General features: G+C 35.2%; 1 protein-coding gene across 21 annotated transcripts; it reads left to right on the plus strand.

Annotated features, from left to right (window-relative positions):
- Window positions 1-304: 304 nt before the first annotated feature.
- LOC18435354 (Protein kinase superfamily protein) lies at window positions 305-18,009 on the plus strand. 21 transcript variants are annotated; one of them, XR_016045930.1, is made up of 22 exons: window positions 309-945; window positions 3,035-3,289; window positions 5,864-5,988; window positions 6,144-6,188; window positions 6,281-6,362; window positions 6,472-6,540; window positions 6,639-6,809; window positions 6,913-6,978; window positions 7,178-7,246; window positions 7,346-7,468; window positions 12,387-12,457; window positions 12,730-12,912; window positions 13,163-13,272; window positions 14,300-14,397; window positions 14,468-14,509; window positions 15,368-15,487; window positions 15,585-15,636; window positions 15,712-15,794; window positions 17,340-17,401; window positions 17,490-17,541; window positions 17,620-17,685; window positions 17,817-18,009. XR_016045930.1 is itself a non-coding variant. In XM_088853871.1 (21 exons), the coding sequence occupies exons 1-21, from the start codon at window positions 787-789 to the stop codon at window positions 17,623-17,625; spliced, it is 2,043 nt and encodes a 680-aa protein (XP_088709997.1). In that variant the 5' UTR covers window positions 305-786; the 3' UTR covers window positions 17,626-18,009. The 21 variants fall into 21 exon arrangements, 7 of the variants coding, with proteins under 7 accessions (XP_088709997.1, XP_088709998.1, XP_088710002.1 ...); XR_016045931.1 differs by having other exon boundaries at window positions 15,733-15,794; XR_016045938.1 differs by having other exon boundaries at window positions 15,433-15,487.
- Window positions 18,010-22,060: the final 4,051 nt, after the last annotated feature.

Genomic DNA, 22,060 nt, shown 5'->3' on the forward strand with positions numbered 1-22,060 from the left:
CAAGAGCCATACCTTGAGGGAGGTTATGAATCCCCGTATTTTTTTTACACTACTTCCTATCATGTCTTTTTGGATTGACTAGTAGTTTTTTTTTATCCTTTTAGTTGAACTAATTCGCACCTAGTAATAGTTTTGTTGGATGATGATTGCTCAATTTTGGCCTAACATATTAATGGAAGGAAAATCCAATTATGAGTTTTAAAACACCGGCAGGACCACTTATGGCCATGATCCCTAACTCCTATATTATTCTCAAATCCCATCGACCCAAAAAATGTTACTCCTAACTCTCCCGTACGGCTCCATCTCCTAAAGAGCGGGGAGAGAGTGTGATTACAAAAAACACAGGGTGTCAAAATTAGGGCTCTTAAATATACCTTTACAAAAATAGGAAGTCACCACCCCATGTGGCGGGCTTTCGCATTACAAACGCTTCAAGCGCCGAGAGCCCCGCGCTCCTCTGAAACCATAAGAAACAAAAAGGAAAATCTCTCTTCTCTTTCTTTATCTCTCTGAAAATCTCTCTCTCTAGGAACCAGTCTATCAAGCCCTAATTCTTTTTCTGCCTCTTCATGGCGTAGCTCTTGGAATTCCATTTCATACTTCGCCATGCACTTACCAGATCGGTCTAGAGCGTCTGCTTTTTTTGGCGTAGCTTTTGGGAGCAGTATGCCTCAGATCCATGGATTTAGGGTTTTCTCTCTCTGCAACCAATGTGAGTTTTGCTTTCTCTGCTGTCTCGATGGTGTGTGTCGAGCTTGAGGTTTGTGAGAGGAAGTGGTGAAAATGGAGAGGAAGAAGTATCCGATCAAGGCTGAGGATTACAGGCTCCATGAGGAGATTGGACATGGTGTTAGTGCTAAGGTTTTTAGGGCAATATGCATTCCTTTGAATGAGATCATTGCTATCAAGGTTCTGGATTTTGAGAAGACGAACAGTAATTTGGTGAGCCTTTTGGTTTTGATTTCTCATTGCATTTAATGAACAATGGTTCTCGTTTTTTTTTGTTGGAGCGTTCGTATTTGATCTTATTTATATTTTTGTTTATAGAATCCATCAGTGAGTTCTTGTTAATTAGCTAATTTTTATGAGGAGTTGTTGTTATTATTATCATTAGTACTCTTCTGTTTCTTTTCCAATGAAATTCGGTGTTTTTTCTTTTAGATTATTACCTCTTTTTTTTTTTTTTTTGGGATGGGGGGTGGTGTGGAATTCTTCATTTTCAGTTTTTTTTTCGAGAGTCATCGCAATCTTGGCCTTTTTGCCGATAAACTTGTAATTATGTAAGGTTAACTTAGTAAAAAAATAAACTTGTAATTATGATTTCAATGTACATTAGAAGGCACTTTTTTTTGGGTATTCCTGATATCCTTTTCTGAAAGGTTTAGGATCCGATACTGATCACAGCATGTTATTTGGTTATTTTGCTGATCCAATGTGAATTTAGTGCCATAGCCACGACACAAAACTGAATAACTATTCCCATTGCCCAATTGATTGTGTCATTTGCCCGCCTTTGCTTCTAAATTACCTGCTGATTATGATGCTTTATGACACAGTTTTCCTTTTAGACCCTCACATGGTTAATTGAGATTAAAAGGTCACTTGAATCTTAGACAGTCCTACTAGGACATCAGGTTTATTGGACATGATCCATATGCAGTTGTTGGGTATCTGTTTGATAATATTTCAGCGTGCTAATGTTGGGAGACCTTGTTCACGATGTTGAATTGCTGGGAGTTATTTTAAGAGAAGCTGGCATATTGTTTATGCAACAAGACATAAATAACTTGGTATGATTTATTCCTATTGCAATGGAGCCCTTTCTGTGGAGCAGGACGTTACATATTCTTTGCTGGCTTAGTTGTTTTGTAATTGCCCTGTCCTTTCTTTCTCTTTTCCCCTCTCTCTCTCTCTCTATATTGTATACATCTCCATTTGTCTTACTCTTTTGATAACAACTTTATGTATACATTTGCTTCGATGAAATACATGGTTACTTGAAAAATAGAACCAAAAGGAGATTCCCGTTCCTTCGTTAAAACCAATCTTCTCCGTGAGGCTAAAAGTTATTAAATTGTACACACACACACTTTTATCAAGAATAATATTAAGTCACATGTACGCACACACACTTTTATCAAGAGAAATGATTCAATGAGTCTTGGTGCCACACAAATCTTGTTGGAACCGGTCTCAAAGGATCAAATTCCAATTCAAAACGAAAGAAACATCAAGGTATTTAAAGATGTCTTCTAAAATGGGAATAGTGATGAACAAGTTTAGGAATATTGTCCCCTTAGAGAAAATTCCAAATGATAAGAAGTTGACATGTTCTACTAAGGAGGGAGAGGGAGATGCAACATCTCATTGAATTGTAATTGTTGGCAAAATGAAAGATGCAATGTATAAATACACTTTATGAAATAGCAGAACAAGAATGATTTTCCAGGCCCCAGACAATTGTCACAATATTGCAAAGGACAATAAAGAAGTTTACGTTTATTCCCTTGTTTGTTCAAGTGTATGTAAAATGTGTGGCTCGCTTAGTTGTTTGATGTTAGAGCAACCCTTTACAAGAGAAAAGAGGATGTTTATCAGAAGCTACATTACATTAATGAAAAGAAGATAAAATGAGAAACTGCTAGGTTCCATGAATAATGACGACAATAATAACATCGGTAAAAATAAATTATAACAACGGCAGTAGTCTTATTGCTAATAGTAACAACAACAATACCACCACCACCCCACCACCACCACCAACAGCAACAACAACAGAACCTCATTATTATTGCTAATACATTATTATTATTTGTTGGCAAAGAAGGATGCTTGGTACTTATTATATTAATTGTTTATACTATTGACTAATTGTTTTATACTGTGCAAATATACTTATTCAAAATTTGGTATATTCAATGTTTGCCTCCTGTTATAAATAATATAATTTTCATTTCTGATAGTATTGAATATAATGATGCTGATTGTTGTTCAAATCTTTAATTCATTATCATCCTCTTTCCCAATGCAGGATAATATCCGTCGAGAGGCACAAACAATGATTTTGGTGGATCATCCAAATGTCCTTAAAGCACATTGTTCCTTTGTACATGAGCATACCCTTTGGGTTGTCATGCCCTACATGGCCGGTGGATCCTGCCTTCATATATTGAAGCATGCGTATCCAGATGGTTTTGAGGAGACAATCATAGCGACTGTTTTACGTGAAGCGTTAAAGGGCATAGCGTATCTTCATCATCATGGGCACATTCACCGAGATATCAAGGTTAGCATTTTGTTCATCTTGTTATGTGATAATGTCTTTTTCCATATATATTATTTGCTTCAATATACACTGTGAAGTACCTGTGTATGTAAAGGATTTACAATTTCCTTGAAGATTTAGTCACTAGTGAGATATTCATATTAATAGTTGTAGTTGAACATCTCCATATTACAATCTAATGGATATTACTGAGAATGTCTTGTTAGAATGGAAAACCAAATTTGCTATTTAGAGTGATAGGTGGACTGCATGCAAATGATACACAAGGCATCAATAACGCTGTGCATATCTGATCAATTGGCTATTCCTTTTTCTTTACCGTTGGAATGACACGGGCTGTTACACTATAAAATATGGAAGTATTCTCTATATTATAAATCATGATTCTTACTTCTGGTTTGTAAGTGTAGAGAAATACAAAGATTCATCATATTTCTTTTGACTTTATTCTTTATGTTGATGTGTACTGCTGTTTGGTTTAAGTTTAGCAACCATGCAATAACGTTTCCAGATAAGAATCTTTTCCTAGTAAAAAATAAAAAAATAAAACAAAAATTGAAGTACACACTTGTATGTTGGACAAACAAAGGAAGATTTGATTTTCTTAAAGCAACATGCTCTAGTTGCTAGAGATTTTTAGAAAAATCGGGTTTTTTCTCTCTATCAATTTGATACCATGTGATTTCGGGCTCGGAAGGCTGTAAAGAACACTTGGGTACAAGAAATCATTTCAGCAGCTGATGCCCTTAGGGGGCATTGATAACGGAGGAAACAAGGGAAAGTCTCACACTTTCTCCTGTATTGTCGTTTTCACCTGTTTGAGAACAGTAAAATTGGGGAAAGTTGGAACTTATTTTTCCCTATTTCACTAATCCCTTGAGGAAAGTGGCTGACCATAAGAACCTCTTTGCTGCCAATTTTCTATTAATAATATAATGTAATATAATAATATATTATATTACATATTATAATATAATAATATATTATATTACATATTATAATATAACATTATTATAATATATGTAATATATTATAATGTTAATTATTATAATAATACTAACATTATAATATATTATGATATATTGTTATATTATATTAATGTAATATAATAATATTACATATAAAATATATAATATTAATATAAAATATATAATGTAATGTAATAATATATAATAATGTATATTATATATAATATTAATATAATATGTACCATTATATTGATATAACATTATAATATAAAATATAATATAATATATGTTATATATAATATATATACTAGCTTTCCCAATGCCAAGCAAGTGAAAATACTAGCACCACAATTTAACAAACAATATAATAATATTACATATAAAATATATAATATTAATATAAAATATATAATGTAATATAATAATATATAATAATGTATATTATATTATATTATAATATTATAATATTATATTAATATAATAGTATAGTATCTATAATATATATACTAGCTTTCCCAATGCCAAGCAAGTGAAAATACCAGCACCACAATTTATCAAACAAGGTCCCCAACTTTCAGGTTACCAATTTTCATCTGCTTCCGAGAATCTAGGAAAGTTAGCAGTAGGGAGAATCCCAGAGAAACTGCAGAGAAAGTTATCAAATGCACCCTTAAGAAGGCATGCTCATGCTGCTTGGGTATGTTGTAGTTTTGGAATGATTTAATTTCTAGGTTTCTTGTATATTGAACACATTTCAGTCAAATTTGGGCAGCTTTATTGGCAAGCCATATTCTGTGGATCTGGCGCTTAACATGTGCTGATGCATGTGCCAGGTTTTAAGTGTTTCAAATTGTGTTTTGAAATGCATCTGACAGGACATAGTGAGAAAGAGGGTAAATGTTACTAGAAAAAGGACAAGAAAATTGCTATTCAGAGCAAGTGCTGAAATTCTGGAACAGTCTTATCCTTAAGTCAAAGTGAAACAATAACCCGAATTGTACACCACATCTTAGCAATGCAAATTGATATGGGATGAATGAATTTCTTGTAGATTAATGGAGGCTTCACTTATATGCATCCACACTAATTGCTTGGTAAATATGAAAATAAAAGTGTGATAAAGTGCATCCTAGATGGATCCAAAGAGTTTGGTAAATGTATGAACAAATAGGAATAAAAGCTAGCTAATCATATGTTATGTGCATTGACAGGACCGCAAGAATATAAGCTTGTGAAGGAGACAACAACATGTATAATGCCCCAGATTTACAAGTATCTGAGGACATGAAGGTTTAAAATACCCAGATACAATATGATTACGCTAATAAAACTAATGATTCTGCATATTCTTGATTTGTGTCTCTTAACATAATGACCAAACTATCAAAAGCAATGAAAATCAAAACCCAAAATGCACCCAAATCATGTGTTCACAAAATTTGTCAGCCCTTAGAAAGGGTTATATATTGAAACTCTGATTTGTAGGTCCTTAGCACACAGTATAGTGAGTTGTTTCTTTCCTTCTTTTGTTAAAAATGCAACGGAGTGTGAGAAACCTGTTATTATGCTCTAATTTCTTATTTGGAAATCTGTATTTTTGGTACAGGCTGGAAATATCTTAGTTGAAGCAACTGGTGCAATTAAGCTGGGCGATTTTGGTGTTTCTGTATGCCTTTATGATTCAGGTGATAGGCAGCGCTCCAGAAATACATTTGTTGGGACACCTTGCTGGTGCGTATTCTGTCTAATCTGTAAACATTTGTTTGGAACCTTAGTGTTGTTTCTGTTGTGGAAGGTATTGACTTTAACTGTTTGGTTAAATTACCTTTTATTGATTAAAATCATTGGGCTTTAATGGGCTTGTTCATCTGTAATTTATTTTGTAGGATGGCACCTGAAGTGATGGAGCAGTTACATGGCTATAACTTTAAGTATGTTTGTCTGATTATTAGTAAGTTTGATTTCATCTTCTTGTATCCACATTTGTTCCACTTTTTATGCTTCATCATTTTTTCTCTTTCAGGGCAGATATATGGTCTTTTGGCATAACTGCATTAGAACTAGCTCATGGTCATGCTCCTTTTTCAAAATATCCTCCTATGAAGGTTTGTGAAAATTTGTACTTCTTCGCTACATGATTTCGGTATATATTGTTGACCACTTTGAAACTGTGAAATAATGGTAGCTTTTTCTTTTTTTCCTTTTCTTCTCTAGGTTTTGCTTATGACCTTGCAAAATGCTCCACCAGGCCTTGATTATGAGAGAGATAAGAAGTTCTCAAAGGTATACATTGTAGTTGCAGCACAACATGCCTTTGTTCATGCCATTTCAGGATTGGTTTTCCTCATGAGCAACTATTCTTTGGTGCATTTTTCATTCAGTCTTTCAAGCAAATGATCGCTATGTGCTTGGCGAAAGATCCTTCAAAACGTCCCAGTGCTGAAAAGCTTCTGAAACACGCGTTCTTTAAGCAAGCAAGGTCCAATGATTACATGGCAAGGACTATATTGGATGGAATGCCTTCTCTTGGTGATCGCATTAGACACTTGAAGGTCAACAGATTCCTCTAAATTTTAGGAGTTCTCCTATGCTTTTCTTGTCCGCTGTAGATATATATAGTTTCATTTTCTCATTGTTTTTTTGCATGTTCTTTAGGATAAAGAAGCTGATATGCTTGCACAAAAGAAAATGCCTGATGGTGAGAAAGAGGAGAGATCCCAGGTTAAATGTCTGCTTTCTTTATACATTGCTGATGCTTGTGTTAGTGCACTTAGATTTTAACAAGGATGAGTTCCTTTTTTATGTAGTCTATTCCTTGTGAATAGCAAAAGTAAAGCATTGTCGTTTATGTTATTTGCATTCTCTTTTGACTATCAGCATTTTATTGACTACATATGGTTTATTTTTTAAATTTATGTAGAATGAATACAATCGAGGGATCAGTGCCTGGAACTTTAATATTGAAGATGTGAAAGCTCAGGCTTCTTTGGTATATATGTTCATCCTTTTGTATTCCTCTAATTGGTATTGGCGCTTCAAGTTTCTTCCTTTTAAAAAATCATTTAGTTGTATTTATTTCATGCAATAGATTCCAGATGTCGATGATATTCTTCCTGATAAAGATCAAGGAATGCTTGGGTTTTATGATTCGCTAGAGAAAGATTCAAATTGCCAGCCCGCGGTCATGGATATTTCTGATATGGTTGCTACAGTAAGTTTTGATTTGATTGGATTTTGTTTATCCGGAAAAACATTTTGTCCGCGCATGGGCAGATCGCTATAGCATCGACCCATGTGTGGACTACCATTGGATTTGCCTGCACAAATTTAACTGTTGGATTAAAAATTAACGGAGAGGGGTCTACTGGCAAGCCCAGGTTACTCCTCTTTCTTTCCGCCCTCTCACCCTCCCTCTTTCTCTCTCTCTCTCTCTCTCTCTCTATATATATATATATAGATAGATAGATAGATTGAATTTTTTTATATATATATATGTATATAAAAAAAGTCTTAAAAAAACCTACAGGCGAATAGCTACAGTGTTTCGCCCCTGTCACAGACATATTATGTCCATGACGGTTTTGCCTAAAAACTGCTATGGACCTACGGGAGCCGTGGCGGTCCCTATATATTTTTTGCGTGAAAAAAATCTCGTCATGGACATGCTATATCCGTGACAGTCCATGCCGTTCGAAAAAATGAGCCTACAGGTGAAAATACTGTTCATGTTCGTCCATAGTCGTTTTGTAGTCTCTTCCATATATATATATATATATATATAGGGAAAAAGCTAATAATAGCTGGGCAGCTATAATGAATAGTAATATAGGTGGAATCCCAGCGATTAGATCTTCATCATATGGTTCAAAATGCATATCATTATATGAATTTTAATATTTTTTTAGAAATCAGGTCATAATGAAATTTTAGACTCGTGTACTAAAAAATAGGGTGCACAATTAAAAAATATATAAAAAATGTTTCCCAAAATATAAAATGATCGTAATTGGTCATTTTAAATTATTGAAAATATTTTTTTTGCATTTTTATATGGTGCGCGATAGTGTTAGTTATGTACACCCAAAATTTCATCTTAATCATATTTATAGAAAAAATATTAAAATTCATATAGTGTTATGCATTCTGAACCATATGATGAAGATTTGATGGCTGAGATTCCACCTATATTACTATTCATTATAGCTGCCCAACCATTGGAAGGTTTACTCTCTCTCTCTCTCTCTCTCTATATATATATATATATATATATATATATGGGTGTGGTCTCTATAAGGCTGCAACTTTAAACAATCCATTTAAGGCGCACCTCCAAATTGCAACATAACATGTAATTTTGGTGAAAAAATTATTAGGATTATCTCAAAATCTATTTTTTATATCTAATTATAAAATTTAAAACTCCAAAAATGGTTAAAATCAAGTAGATTTATAAACATATGAAAATCTTGAAAATGGACGGTCTAGATAATGTATTGCAAGATGCACTATTTTTAGGACTCAAAATCTTTTTTTTTTATCCACGTTTATACATCTCGATGTTGAGATGACCATTTAGAGGTTTTTTCAACATTAAAACAACCTTTTTTGATGAATTTTTGAGGTGCATCTGTAATTTTACATTTTAAGGTTGCGATCATATATAAACTTTTTCCTATAGATATATATGTCATCATCATCATCATTGCCTTTTCCCTATTAATTGGGATCGGCTATACGAATCCTGGTTCGCCATTTTGCTATATTAAAGGCCATACCCTCAGTGAGGCCATAAGTCCCCATATCTTTTCGGAACACTTCCAACCATGTCTTTTTGGGCCTACCCTCTCTCTCTTTATATATATATATATATGGAAGATGCTACAAAATATATGCGAAAATGAACAGTGATTTCGCCTACCCTCATCACTATCCAAAGTTCATCGAACGGTCATGATTGTCCGGTAGTGTTTCATTTTTCATTTTTTTTTCTACAAATCGGAATGACCTGAAATTTGGAGCGTGTGTTCATAAAAAATAGGCGAATCTATGAAAAATATCAAAAAAATATTTTACATGAATTTGTTTACCAAACTACCCCCAAAAAGTTTGGTCAATTTATTTTTTATGAATTATTTTTTTTATATTTTTATTAGGTGTGCCTTACTAAGATGTATACACACTCCAAATTTTAGGTCATTCCGATTTGTAGAAAAAAAAAAAAAAATGAAACACTATAGGACAATCGTGACTGTGTAATGAACTTTGGACGGTGATGATGGTAGGTGAAATCACTGTCAATTTGTACTTATAGGCGTTGGGAAGACTTTTTCATCTATATATATATATATATATTTAGGGTGTGGTTTCTATAAGGTTGCAACCTTAAACAATCCAATTATGGTGCACCTCCAAATTTTATCATAACATGTAAATTTGGATTCAAAATTATTAGGATTACATGAAAATCTATTTTCATATTTAAATATAAAATTTTAAACTCCAGAAATGATTAAAACCAAGTAGATTTATAAACTTATGAAAATCTTGAAAATGGACGGTCTAGATAATATGTTGCAAGATGCGTTGTTTCTGGGACTCGAAATCTTTTTTTTTATGCATATTCATACATCTCGATGTTGAGATGATCAATTAGAAGGTTTTTTAACATCAAAACAACCTTTTCCGATGGATTTTTGAGGTGCATCCTTAATTCTACATTTTAAGGTTGCAACCTTATACAAACTTTTTCCATATATGAATATATATATATATATATATATATAGAAGCATCTACACAATGGGCAAAAATGAACAGTGTTTTCAACCATAGGTGCATCACCGTTCGCAAAAATCTGACGGCATGCATTTTTCGACTGCCATGGACCTAGCATGTCCGTGGCGATCAAAAAATTCAAGCGGAACCGCAATGGACTGCGTTGTCCGCTGCGGGTTTGTTCAATAAACCACCACGGATGGCGAAACACTGTTGCATTTCGCCTATAGGATTTTTTTAGGTTCTTCCATATATATATATATATATATATATATATATAATCACTCTTGAGATCTCTCTTTCCCTCTCTCAAACACCAACCTCAGATCTATTCGTTAGACTGCTTCTCCACATATATATATATATATATATATATATATATATATATATATCTCTATCGCCCCAACCTGCATTTGTTCTCTAAACTGTCTGCGTTGCAGTTGGAAAGTAGCGCCATTGCCTGCAACCAGGGTGAAAAAAAGAGAGTAAGGTATGGTCTAGCTTGTTTGGGCTTTTGGGACAAGTTTTAAAGATTAGTACTCTCGACCTCCCTCACGCAAACCGACATGTCTACTACTAAGCCAAAGCCTAAGAATACCCACAACTACGGTTAGAACTTGCTTAAATGTACACAAAATCCTTAGGAAATTGAAACTAGCTACTATTGCATTAAGGATCCTTCGATCCTTTACCAAAACAAGGAGGCCAGCTAATGAGCTACGGCAAGAGCCTATCTCTGTAACAAATTCCTTTTCATTTATTATAAACTCTAAAGCTTTGTAAAATTGATCTTGGTCTCTTATGTCACCTCATCGAGCAAATCCACCTGAAGAGACCTTTGTAGGTTGCATAAGACTTTCCTCTGAATCTAGAAAGAGATTGACCAGAATTGCAATGGCTTCAGGCCAAACTGCATTCTCGTGACAGGAACCAAGAGAGAGGCAATCAGAGACACCTCATTTTCGTCAACCACTGTTTTTCTCCCCAACTAATAGTCTGAAACACTTTTATAGCTTCTTTAATGCCAGAACCTTGGTTGGCCTTTTTCCTTTTTTAGGGTTTCTAAAAGTCCTTTATTTAGGGCTGTTAACGGGCTGGGTTCTCGCTGGGCTGTCCCTAGCCTAGCCCAGCCCAAAACAGTGTAAGGTAGGCCTAGGCTTAGTTTGGGCCGAGCAGGACTCATGGCATGATAACAAGTCCAGAGTCCGGACTGAAAAAACAAGCTGGGTCCTGACCTGGCCTGGCCCTAAAATATTTTGGGCCTAGGGCATGTTGGCCTTAACATTAGGCCCAAATGGCAGAAACTGGGCCCAGACCGAAAGCCCGAGGCTGTCCTGGGCTTTTAGCAGCCCTTTTCTGTATTCTTCCCTGAACATTCTTTTGATCTCTTCTTTCACAAATATCTCTGAGAAAGATGGTGAAGTGTTTTGTTGGGCATAATGGAAGCATCTCAAAGCTGTTATATGGTGATTGGCCTAGTGAGATGACCCACCAAAAACCATTTGACGATGTTCGCTTGATTGTAGATGTCTGGTACATAGAGTCATAGGGTCAAGTCTGGGCTTGAGGAAAATGGGGCAGATGAAAATACAGGGGGATTTAGACAATGTCGAGTTCATTGATCATGGTTTTCAATTCTATTCTCTCTTTATAACTCTTTTCTTTCTTGGTTATTACTGTGTGGCATTCAAAATCCAAAGCACAGTGGGTCTTGTACCTCATCTCTTCATCCCTTCTCCAAGCTAGTAGCTGAAACAATGGCATCTGAACAAACTGATATCAAAACATGCCAAAGAAATAATGGATGAGAGAGATAGATTGGGGTTTGGGGGTCTGTAGAGGGAGAGTGTGAGGATGTTTGTTTATTTTTTGGTTTCTAGAGAGGAAGTAACTGGCGCTTCCTGGTGACCTCCTATCTCCCTTAATTTTTAAATGGACAGTCCAGATTGATAAATTGTATTCCTTTTATTTTTTATTTTTATTTATTTATTTTTTCGAGTCATTACATGGATGAGAGAGAGAGAGAGAGAGAGAGAGAGAGAGAGAGAGAGAGAGAGAGAGAGAGAGATTGGGGTTTGGGGGTCTGTAGAGGGAGAGTGTGAGGATATTTGTTTATTTTTTGGTTTCTAGAGAGAGGAAGTAACCGGCACTTCCTGGTGACCTCCTTTCTCCCTTAATTTTTAAACGGACAATCCAGGTTGATAAATTGTATTCCTTTTATTTTTTATTTTTATTTATTTATTCTTTCGAGTCATTACATGGTTACTTCTCTCGCAAATGTGGCTGCTCTTTAGTGGCTTTATATAGATAGGAATAAGTGACTCCCAGGCATCCTATTGACTTGGAGAGTTGGCAGGATGGAGGTCATGCGACTGGACCTGGAGATGCACATCTTCCCTTGCCAGGCCAAGATCCTAAGATTATCAGGTATTCATTTTGTAAAATCATTGTTTCAAACTTCTTCTTCTGGTGCTATGCCTTTGATCCTTACTTATCTCATCATATTATCTATTTAGTGGAAAGTCAAAGTTAAAGACTGATATATTAGTTAGGACAATACATTCTAGCATAATTCTATTTCCTTAAATCAGAAAACTGTCCTATGTTTACTGGTCGTGTCTCACTATTATGACAGCATTGAGAATCTTAGTCTCACAAAGCAATTTGTTATCTCAATGTTAGTAGTTTCTTTGTTTTAGGTTCAAAGCTCATGGATTCGAGGATGACTTTGATGCTCTCAGTTTAACCGGTGAAGGCAGTGCTAGGCAGAGTACTTCAGTCATGGAGTTGCAGTGTAACAATGCTGATATTGAGAAGTTTGCGAATGAACAAGAAGTTGTCTCAAACCCTTTTCTCCCACTTGCCACATACAAAGGAGAAAGGTTGGATTCTGTGATTTATGATAAATAAAGGAGATCTACTTTTTCTCACATTAAAGAATTGGTTGAGAAATACAGACTTCTTATATTGATACATGATGCTAATTGTGGAGGCGAAAGAAATTGTTCAGAGTTCTTTTGAAGAATTTTTTTTTCTCTGTTTTGTATTGTAATGCATATATATATATATATATATATATATATACATATACACATTTGCTCCACATATTCTTACGAGTTCAACATTTTCCAGTGACGAACAACCAAGTCAACCCCAGAGTCAAGGAAACTTGGACGGACAGCTGGTTTCTCAGGCAATGGATGATGCACTTGAAAGCATTCCTCGGCCATCTAAGTTCACAGGCATGCATATGATCCTCCCTAATTCATGTTTGGTTATATAATTACTTTTTTTAAAAAAAAAGAAGTTCATGCTTTCTTATATATTCATTGCAGTTGTTTCCATGATTTTATATTTTATATATTCGAGAAGAGTGTGGTTTGATTATTTTTCTGAAAATTGTTTCGGGGTGTATTCTTGAAATGCATGATTAAAAAACCTTGGGCCTCACCAGTGAGGCTTGAAGCACAAAGGCCATGGGTTTGGGGTGGTAGACCTCTTTGTGCCTTCTACTCTTCAAGATTCATCATTCTGTCATCAGCATCTGATTAGCTGCTGATGTTTACCAGCACTAATCTCATGTTCGATTCCTACCGCTGAACTGCTCGAGAGAGAGAGAGAGAGAGAGAGAGAGAGAGAGAGAGAGAGAGAGAGAGAGAGAGAGAGAGAGACGATTCATCATTGGGGCCCCTGGGCTTTTCCACTATAAGAAAAATAATTTCATGTTGCATTACCTTAACGTACCTCAGCCACATGCATAGTTTTTTAAGTTGCATCGGCGTGTCAAGGATTTTCCCGAAGTATCCAAGTTTCTTTCATATTCTATGCACTTGGCGAACTTGGCTTGGTCTTAATTGAACTTTGATTTACGTTGTACTAAAGCATTGACTAATGTTGCTCTATTCATGTGATGAAGATATTAAAACTATTTATATCACACTATCAATATTTCTTTGGATCATCATCATCATCGGAGCCTTATCCCAACTATTTGGGATCGGCTACATGAATCTTGTTCCTCCGTGTAGGTTTAAATATTTAAATATTATCATTTTATCAGAGACATTTATTCTTATTGTTATCATGAGAAATAGGAAGGTGATTGAGGCTTATGCCTCATCAGCATATTGTATGTCATGTTTGATTAATGTCCGAGTTCCACTTATGCTGCTTGACTCTTTCTGTTGTATATAAAAAACTTTCATGACTGTATACCATCTGCTTTTCTCAATCTGATGATTTATGTTTGACTCTGCTGTGTAATTGCAGTAACCAATTCTGATGACCTTGATGAAAAATCAAAGGGGCCTGTTGTCCAGCAAAAAGGGCGTTTCAAAGTCACATCTGAGAATGTTGATTTAGAAAAGGTAAGCTTTTTTAGTGCAGTAGTTTTCTTTTTCATTTCGAATAGGATGTAATGTCATGTTGCTCTTTCAGGTACCCCATTCTCCTGTCTTACAAAAAAGTCATAGCCTGCAGGTATTTGTTGAAATCTTAACAGCTAAAGTAGTTAATTGCCACAAAATATTGCTTTTGATCGAACTACAATGTTATTGAGGGTATTGGTTTTACTTGGTCTTCATCTACTGATTTTTCTGGTGTAGAAATTTACTTACATATGATTAAGGAAGTTTCAGTTTCTCTATGGTGGATGGCTCGTTATAGTTTCTGACTCCAAATAACTATCTGTGGGTACCATGCTTTGTGTGTAAACCTTCAATTCACTTTCCTAAATAACATGTTCCCCTTTTGGTTACAGATCGGTAATAATTCTTGACTAGCTGAATATCACAATTTTCCAGCTTCAATGCAGTTCTTTTTTGTTGCATGTGTCCGCACCATGACATGAAAATCATTATTTGATTTTAGATGCAATGAAGTTCTTAGAATTCGTATATGACTGTGCAAGTCAGCAAATGGTGCATAAGAGTTTGTAGTTTTTGTCGATTTTTAAAGAACTAGAAATATAAATATCTTTTCATAATTGTCAAGAATCAAGGACTGTGAAATATTGACTATTATAATGTAATCCAAAATCATTGCTGTTATCCTGTGCGTGGGTTTGTCGTGCACTGTGTTCCCTATATACTCTTATGAGTTTGCCAAATGCCTGAACAGATTTTGTTTCTAGAGAAAGAGTGTCAAGTTTCTGCATTGGAAGTGATTCACTCTGGATTTCGATTCCTTGGATTCTTGTTTGCTTCACTATATATTTGAGTCCATTGGTATTGGGATTTTGTTTGTAGTTTAGAATCTTGATTCTAAACTATTTGGGTTTATTAATTTCTTGTGATTCTTGTTGCTGGAGTGTTTTATGTTGCACTTTGGATATTGCAGGTGATTACTCAACTTCCTTCAAATTGTCTTCCATCACCATCTGATTCTACAATCTATCTTCCCAGTTCTATGCTTTATCCACAAATTCAATCAGTCTTGTATTCAAATGTTGTTCAGAGGGTAGGGACGCATCTCTCTTATCTAGCTTCTGTTCAACCGAGTGCTGGACTATCCAGACTTATCCCACTTATCCCATTTGTCACCTTGTTTTCACTAGGATTACCTTCTCCAAATGTTGAAGACCGTGAGTACTGGTGATGCTTATACAGGTAGGGTACTTCTTTTTATTTGTGTGTTTTTTTTTTACAAAGATATCTACCTAAGGCCCGTTCTATTTTATACAGCTAGTCGTCTATTTTGTACAGCTAATTGTGTGAACGATCTTGGATCCACATCTTTCTCTAACATAGCTTCAGAGAAATCTTTGGTAAGTGGTTATGAGTTGGAACCTTAGTTATTTCTCGAATGAGTACAACTTATTTATGAGCATGGCTGTAAAAATATTATATCATGCATTATTAAACATTCTGTTGTGTTCCTGTCTTTCTCATTGGGTTATAATTTACCTGTCAATTTTTGTTGTATGTGCAGTTATGGAGCAGATCTCTTTGGCATGTGATTTAGGGGAAGCATTTACGCTATAAGTTTAACAAAAATTTGACATAGCATAGGTTTAAAAGACAAGAAGTGGAAGTTCCTTTAAAAAAGAAGAAAAAAAAATTAAAACTTCTTTTTCATGTGAGGGTTCAGAGATGCCCCTACTCCACCTCCCTCTGCTTCTTTGTCTCTCTCTTGTTAGCCATGCATAGCTGGGTTTAACTGCTCCGGTCTGTTTCTCTTTCTCTCTATTCTCAAATCAATTCAACTATATACTTCCATGATTTTAGAATGGGTGAGCTAATATAAGGGATCCACCTTAAACAATCAAAGTAATGCACACTTTCAACCTCTGTCGAAAGATGCAGTTTCGATGCTTGAAACTTTACAACGACCTGAAAATCTATTTTGAATTGTAATTATAGAATTTATGGTTTAGAAAATGTGCAGATCAAGCATATCTATAGACACTTGAAAATCTTGAAAATCGACTGTCCAAATAATGTACAAGATGCATTATTTTTAGGACTTGAAATCTTTTTTATTTTCATATCCATACATCTTAAGGTTGAGATGATCAATTGGAGGGTTTTCTAGTATTGGAAACAAGCTTTTCTTTTGGGTTTTTGAGGTACACTTTACTTCTACAGTATAAAGTTGATACCTTACCTAAAATTTTTCCTTTCAGAATTCGATATAAAGAGAATAATTTACATAACATCCAAACCAGAAAAGAGTTACATATCATCCAAACCATATAAAAGTCAAAATTTTTTCTAATTTATATTAGTCATACTAAAACTTTAACCAGGTGAATATTTGATAATTGAGATTTGGTGTGCTTGATGTCTGTGAACATTTCTGTGGGTCGGAGATGATTGGCATCAGTAAAAATGTTTCGTCAAGAAAAAACTGGTAGCAGTTATATAAATTCATGCGGAACCTATGGAGTATCAGAAGTTTTGCGTTGTTTGATTTTAGAATGTGATACTATGGAAGAAAATCTGGTCTGATTATCTGAAAATTAGGAGTTCACACATGCATGAGAAATAGAATTTTTTGTTCGTTTTCAACTTTGAACCCAGCTTACTTGAAACGAAACCTAATTTTACAATTCAATACAAACAGTCTCTTATTATATGGTTGTGTAGAAATTGTAAAGGATTTGAAGTTTTACATTATTGTAGTTATGATATTATTATATATTCTTCTTGATAAATTATTGCATTTATATAGGACTATGACTAAGATGGTTTCATATATGTTGGGCACCTGCACTGGTGTTTGGGTATGTATAATGCCTTTTTCCGAGTGGGCATATAAGAAATTTTAATTTTTTTTGGTTTTCTTTTTTTGCCCCCATCTTTTTTTGCAGCTCGAGGCAGCAAATGAGAGAGAGAAAGAGTTGTTGGCTGAAGTATCTGATTTGCAGTGGAGGTAATTTTTATCTATGAACACCTTCCTCGTTTAACTGAAACTGGGGTTTTAATGCAAATTATTTTGGGTATTTTTTGTGTTATTGCAGGCTCATTTGTGCCTCAGAAGAACTGCAGAGATATAAGGCAAGGGATGCTCAGGTTTGTCTCTTGATATCTCACGAACGTCCTTCTGCATAGCATATTTGAATCAATATTCTAACCCTATACTGAAACCAGGTTTGAAACCAAACCAAGTTTTTTGCTTCTTTGGATGGAACTTTACCTCGGTATAGTCTTACTAAGGTATGAGAAGAAATTTCGCACAATAGTTCAGAAAGGGGATGTCAATATCTTTTTTTCTTTTCTTTCCTTTTTTCCTTCTTTTTTCTGATAATCAGGGGTGTCAATAGTTTGGTGTGGTAATCTGGTAACAGTTGAGGAATTGGTGGGTTTGTGAGGCTTCTTTTAAATATGGCCTTTGTGGAGTTCCTAAGACTGAGCTAGCTCATCTCCGAGTTCCTATCCACTGGTGTGCAGGTTTTCTTTGTGTTTTGTAGAGATTTTTTTACCTCTGATATTTGTACGGTGGCTGTTTGTAACATAATATATCTCCTTTATTTGATAAAAGGCCATCTTTCTTAAGTCTATTATCATTCAATGTTAGTGGAGTATAGATGCATATTGCCCATATTAAGAGGGTCTGAACTCCCAAATCATATTTACCCCATTCTAAAGTGTAAATGCCTCAAATCAAAATTCTCTCCAAGACTGAATCTGAACTGTCCATGGTCTACATCTGGGACAATCCTTTTGTGATATCAGATCTGGGTAATTTTGAGCTCAAAATTATTTTTTATTGAAAAAATTGATCACGAGGTGAATGCGGAAGCTTTTGAATTTCACGATGTAAAATTCCCGTTAACTAGGTGTTTCGGATATGGACCAAATGTATAGTTTGGTCCCTAGGGTACTGTGAAGAAATAATATTTAGAATATTTAGTTGTCACGAATATCATTAAAACCAAACATGGACGGTCATGGTGAGAGAGGGGCCCACTATTCGGGTTCTGTCCTTTTTCTATTAGGCACTCTCTCCATAGGTTGCGGCATTATGGGATTGTATGCTATAAGATGATTTACTTTAGGGATTTAAGACCAGTGATTTCTCTAGTGTGAAATATGATAGCTTGTCTTGTCACCATGATCAAAAAAATTCTTTTGGATTTAAGACTAGTGAATGGTATTATCCTTAGTTTTCTAATTTCACATTGCGCGTTTGGTAGGTGTGAAAATATTTGTATGAGTACTTTTATATAAAAATTTCCCTATGCCAGCTGCCAATCGATGTGAAAAGCTGTGGAGATCTGTGAAAAAATTACGACATCCAATAACATAGGATAGTTTTTTTTTTTTTTTTTAACGTGTGAAAGTATTTTTATAGGTACCAAATGTGCCCTAATGGCAAAAAGTAATGTGCCTTTGGTAAATGGTCTTGGACTGCATACTTATAAATATCGGCGTTGTTTAATGCAACAGCTTGGGACCATAATAGCCGAACATTGTTTTAATGCACAGCGTGCCGTTGACCACATGCAAAGTCAGTTTTTTAGAAACTGTGGCGCATTTATAGCCCACATGGTTTGGACTGATTTGACCTTATCGTACCAAAAGGCAATATTCCATGAGAAAAGGGTTGAGCTTAACATGCAAGCCAAGCCCCTACATATAGAAATGTGGGCCTTTTAGTAAATCTATTTTTGTAATGGATTTTTGGACTTAATCTTTAAAGGGGATTGTATACAACCATATCATTCACCTTTGATAAAAGGAGGTCGCAATTATTTATAACTATCCGATGTGAAACTTGATAGCTTGTGTGTCATAAAGTTTGAATTTTTTTTTTTGGAACTTTGAGTTTAGTCAATGGAATAAATGCAGTCAACCAATTTCACATCTAATTAATAAAATTGATTGTGACCACCTTGTAGCAATGGTAAGTGGTATTTTTATACTTTTACTTTCTAAAGATATGTAATCTCTAAGGTGGATATCATGAATATAAATAAATATATAAATTCTAAAACTAAAAATAATAATTCTATTAAGAAAACACTTGGACCGTTTTTAAATGGACCACATATTTGAAAACACTTGGACCGTTTATACTTTTGGATCGCATATGTAGAAATGCAATCCAGCTCGCATGAAACAATTTTCTTAAGAAAAAAAGCATTACCATTTTATCGCCCTTAGGTAAAAAATTACCGTTCAAAAGAGAAATAAGAAAATTTTGTTAGAAAAAAGTCCCCAACATTTCAGGTCCTCTCTCTCCAACTCGTTCTCTTTATTTGCAGTGTGCCTGTTTTGGCCTTTCTAATCTTTCTACCTGATATTTCTGTGACATCTCTCTCTCTAAGATCTTTTTTTTTTATTTTATAGAAAGTTCACATAATTTTATTGCTCTAAAATGAAATTACAGATTCTGAAACGGATACATAAAAAAGAGTAGTACCACCTTTGGCAAGGAAATCTACCAAGGCATTCGCCTCCCTCTAAACGTTAACAAAGAAAACAGAGAGGGAAGCGGATAAATCCAAGATTTACAGCAACAACGGTTTTAGTTCCCACGGAAGAAGTTGTTCCTTCTTGCACCACAATATCACATTAAGAGAACCCCCCTCTTGAATGAACTCATGTCCCAATTTCCTATCAACAATAGTACGTACACCAAAAAGAAGGGCACATAGTTCAGCGAAGTTAGTAGTCCGAACAACCAAGAGGACCTGCAAAAGAAAGACCCACATATCTATCACTCCTCCAAAGTTAGATACACTCGGGTTGCCTATCGAGCTGCCATCGTAATTTAATTTATATACCCCCTGTGGCAGTGGCAACCATCTCCCTTTAAGCCTACATTTGGTGACATTCAAGTGGAAGACATCACTTAAATTTTTTCTAACATCTAATTAAGTGATATCCTGCACCCCTGGAGTAATCGAAAGAAAATATCAAATATAGTGCAGAATTCTATCTAAGACCTTTTCACAAGACAAAGTCACCCATTCGAAAACTCTCCTATTCCTCTCTTTCCAAATTTCCCAAAAAATGACTCCTCTAACAATTTGCCAGGTAATAGCATCCAGCTTCGGAAGTGGAACCGAGAGGCCCTCGATTATCTCCACTACTGAGAGGGGCATTATCAATGCAATTCCCAACTTCACAAAAAACTATCTCCAAATATGGCTAGCAATGGTACAATGTAGGAATAGATGGTTACCTGACTCCCCATCCGCCTTACACAAGAGGCAAATACTTGGTAAAATCTTTCTGCGCTTAGTGAGATTATTAATAGTGAACACTCGATCTTGGGCCGCCAACCACAAAAATCCTTGAACCTTCAAAAGAAGAGGCCACTTCCAAATCCTAGCAATAATAGGCATAGACCATCTTACCCTATCGTGGAAGAGCAAATAATAAATGGATTTAACCGAAAAAATGTCATTCTTATCAATTTCCCACGCCACTTCATCATTTGCATTCAAAGGAATATAAACATCTTCTAGCATCTTAAAAAGATCAGAAAGTTGAGAGAAGAGCAAATTAGGAATTCTATTATATGGAAGATCTATATTCCAGACTATTTGGTCACTTCGGTGAGCATAATTGGCTGAGACAGATGCATCTTGATTAATCACTATTTGAAATAACAATGGGAAAAGTAATTTCAATGGAGAATCCCCTATCCATTTGTGAAGCCAAAAGGAGATATTACTTCCATTGCCTATACGTCATCTAATATCTCTATGGATCAGTCCTTTATACAACTGAATAGCCTTCCAACAAACTGACATACCTGAGGTTCCTCTCATTATCCCTAACCACATGATGAATTTATCAACACCATACTTTGAAACGGGCACTTGGTATCAGAGATGGTTTTTGAAAGTCAGACTCCGCCACCATTTGCAGAGCAGAGCAGAGTAGAATTAACCAGGTTGATCTTTCTGATGCCAAGGCCTCCTTCCTCCCTTGGTGTGCAAACCCTATCCCATCGCAGAAGGTGGAACTTTTTCTTATTTACTGAAGATTCCCAAAGGATGTTCCTCATCATAGACTCAATCTTCTTTGCCACCAAAGTAGAGATCTAAAGAATCGACATCTGGTAGATGGGCAGGTTTGATAAACATACCTTAACAAGCATAATTCTTCCCCCAAAAGACAAGTATTTGAACTTCCAAATATCTAATTTCATTTGAATGCGCTGAAAATTTTTGTCCCATACTGCAATGGGGATCTTACCAACACATAAAGGCAAACCCAAGTACGTAATAGGAAACTTATCCATCTTGCAATCAAATTCCCAAACCAAAAGAGAAACATCCTCCTCTGTGCAATTAATGCCCACCATGCTAGTTTTTGTAAAATTTACTTTTAAGCTTAAAGCCTTTTCACAATACTTCAGAAAAATAACAATATTGGATACTTCAGTTCTCTGAGCTCCACAAAACAAAAGCATGTTATCTGCATACTGAAGATGAAAAACGCAAGGGTCATCATTAGGAAGCTGAAAACCTACAAAATAACCATTCCACATTACATTGGAGAACATTAAACTGAAACATTCTGCGTAAATTACAAAGAGCATCCTCTCTAAGATCTTATATCTTTACGGCATGTC

Source organism: Amborella trichopoda, chromosome 12 (assembly GCF_054954075.1).
Source record: "Amborella trichopoda isolate Santa Cruz 75 chromosome 12, AtrichopodaSantaCruz75HAP2 v2.0, whole genome shotgun sequence".
NCBI classification, from domain to species: Eukaryota; Viridiplantae; Streptophyta; class Magnoliopsida; order Amborellales; family Amborellaceae; genus Amborella; species Amborella trichopoda.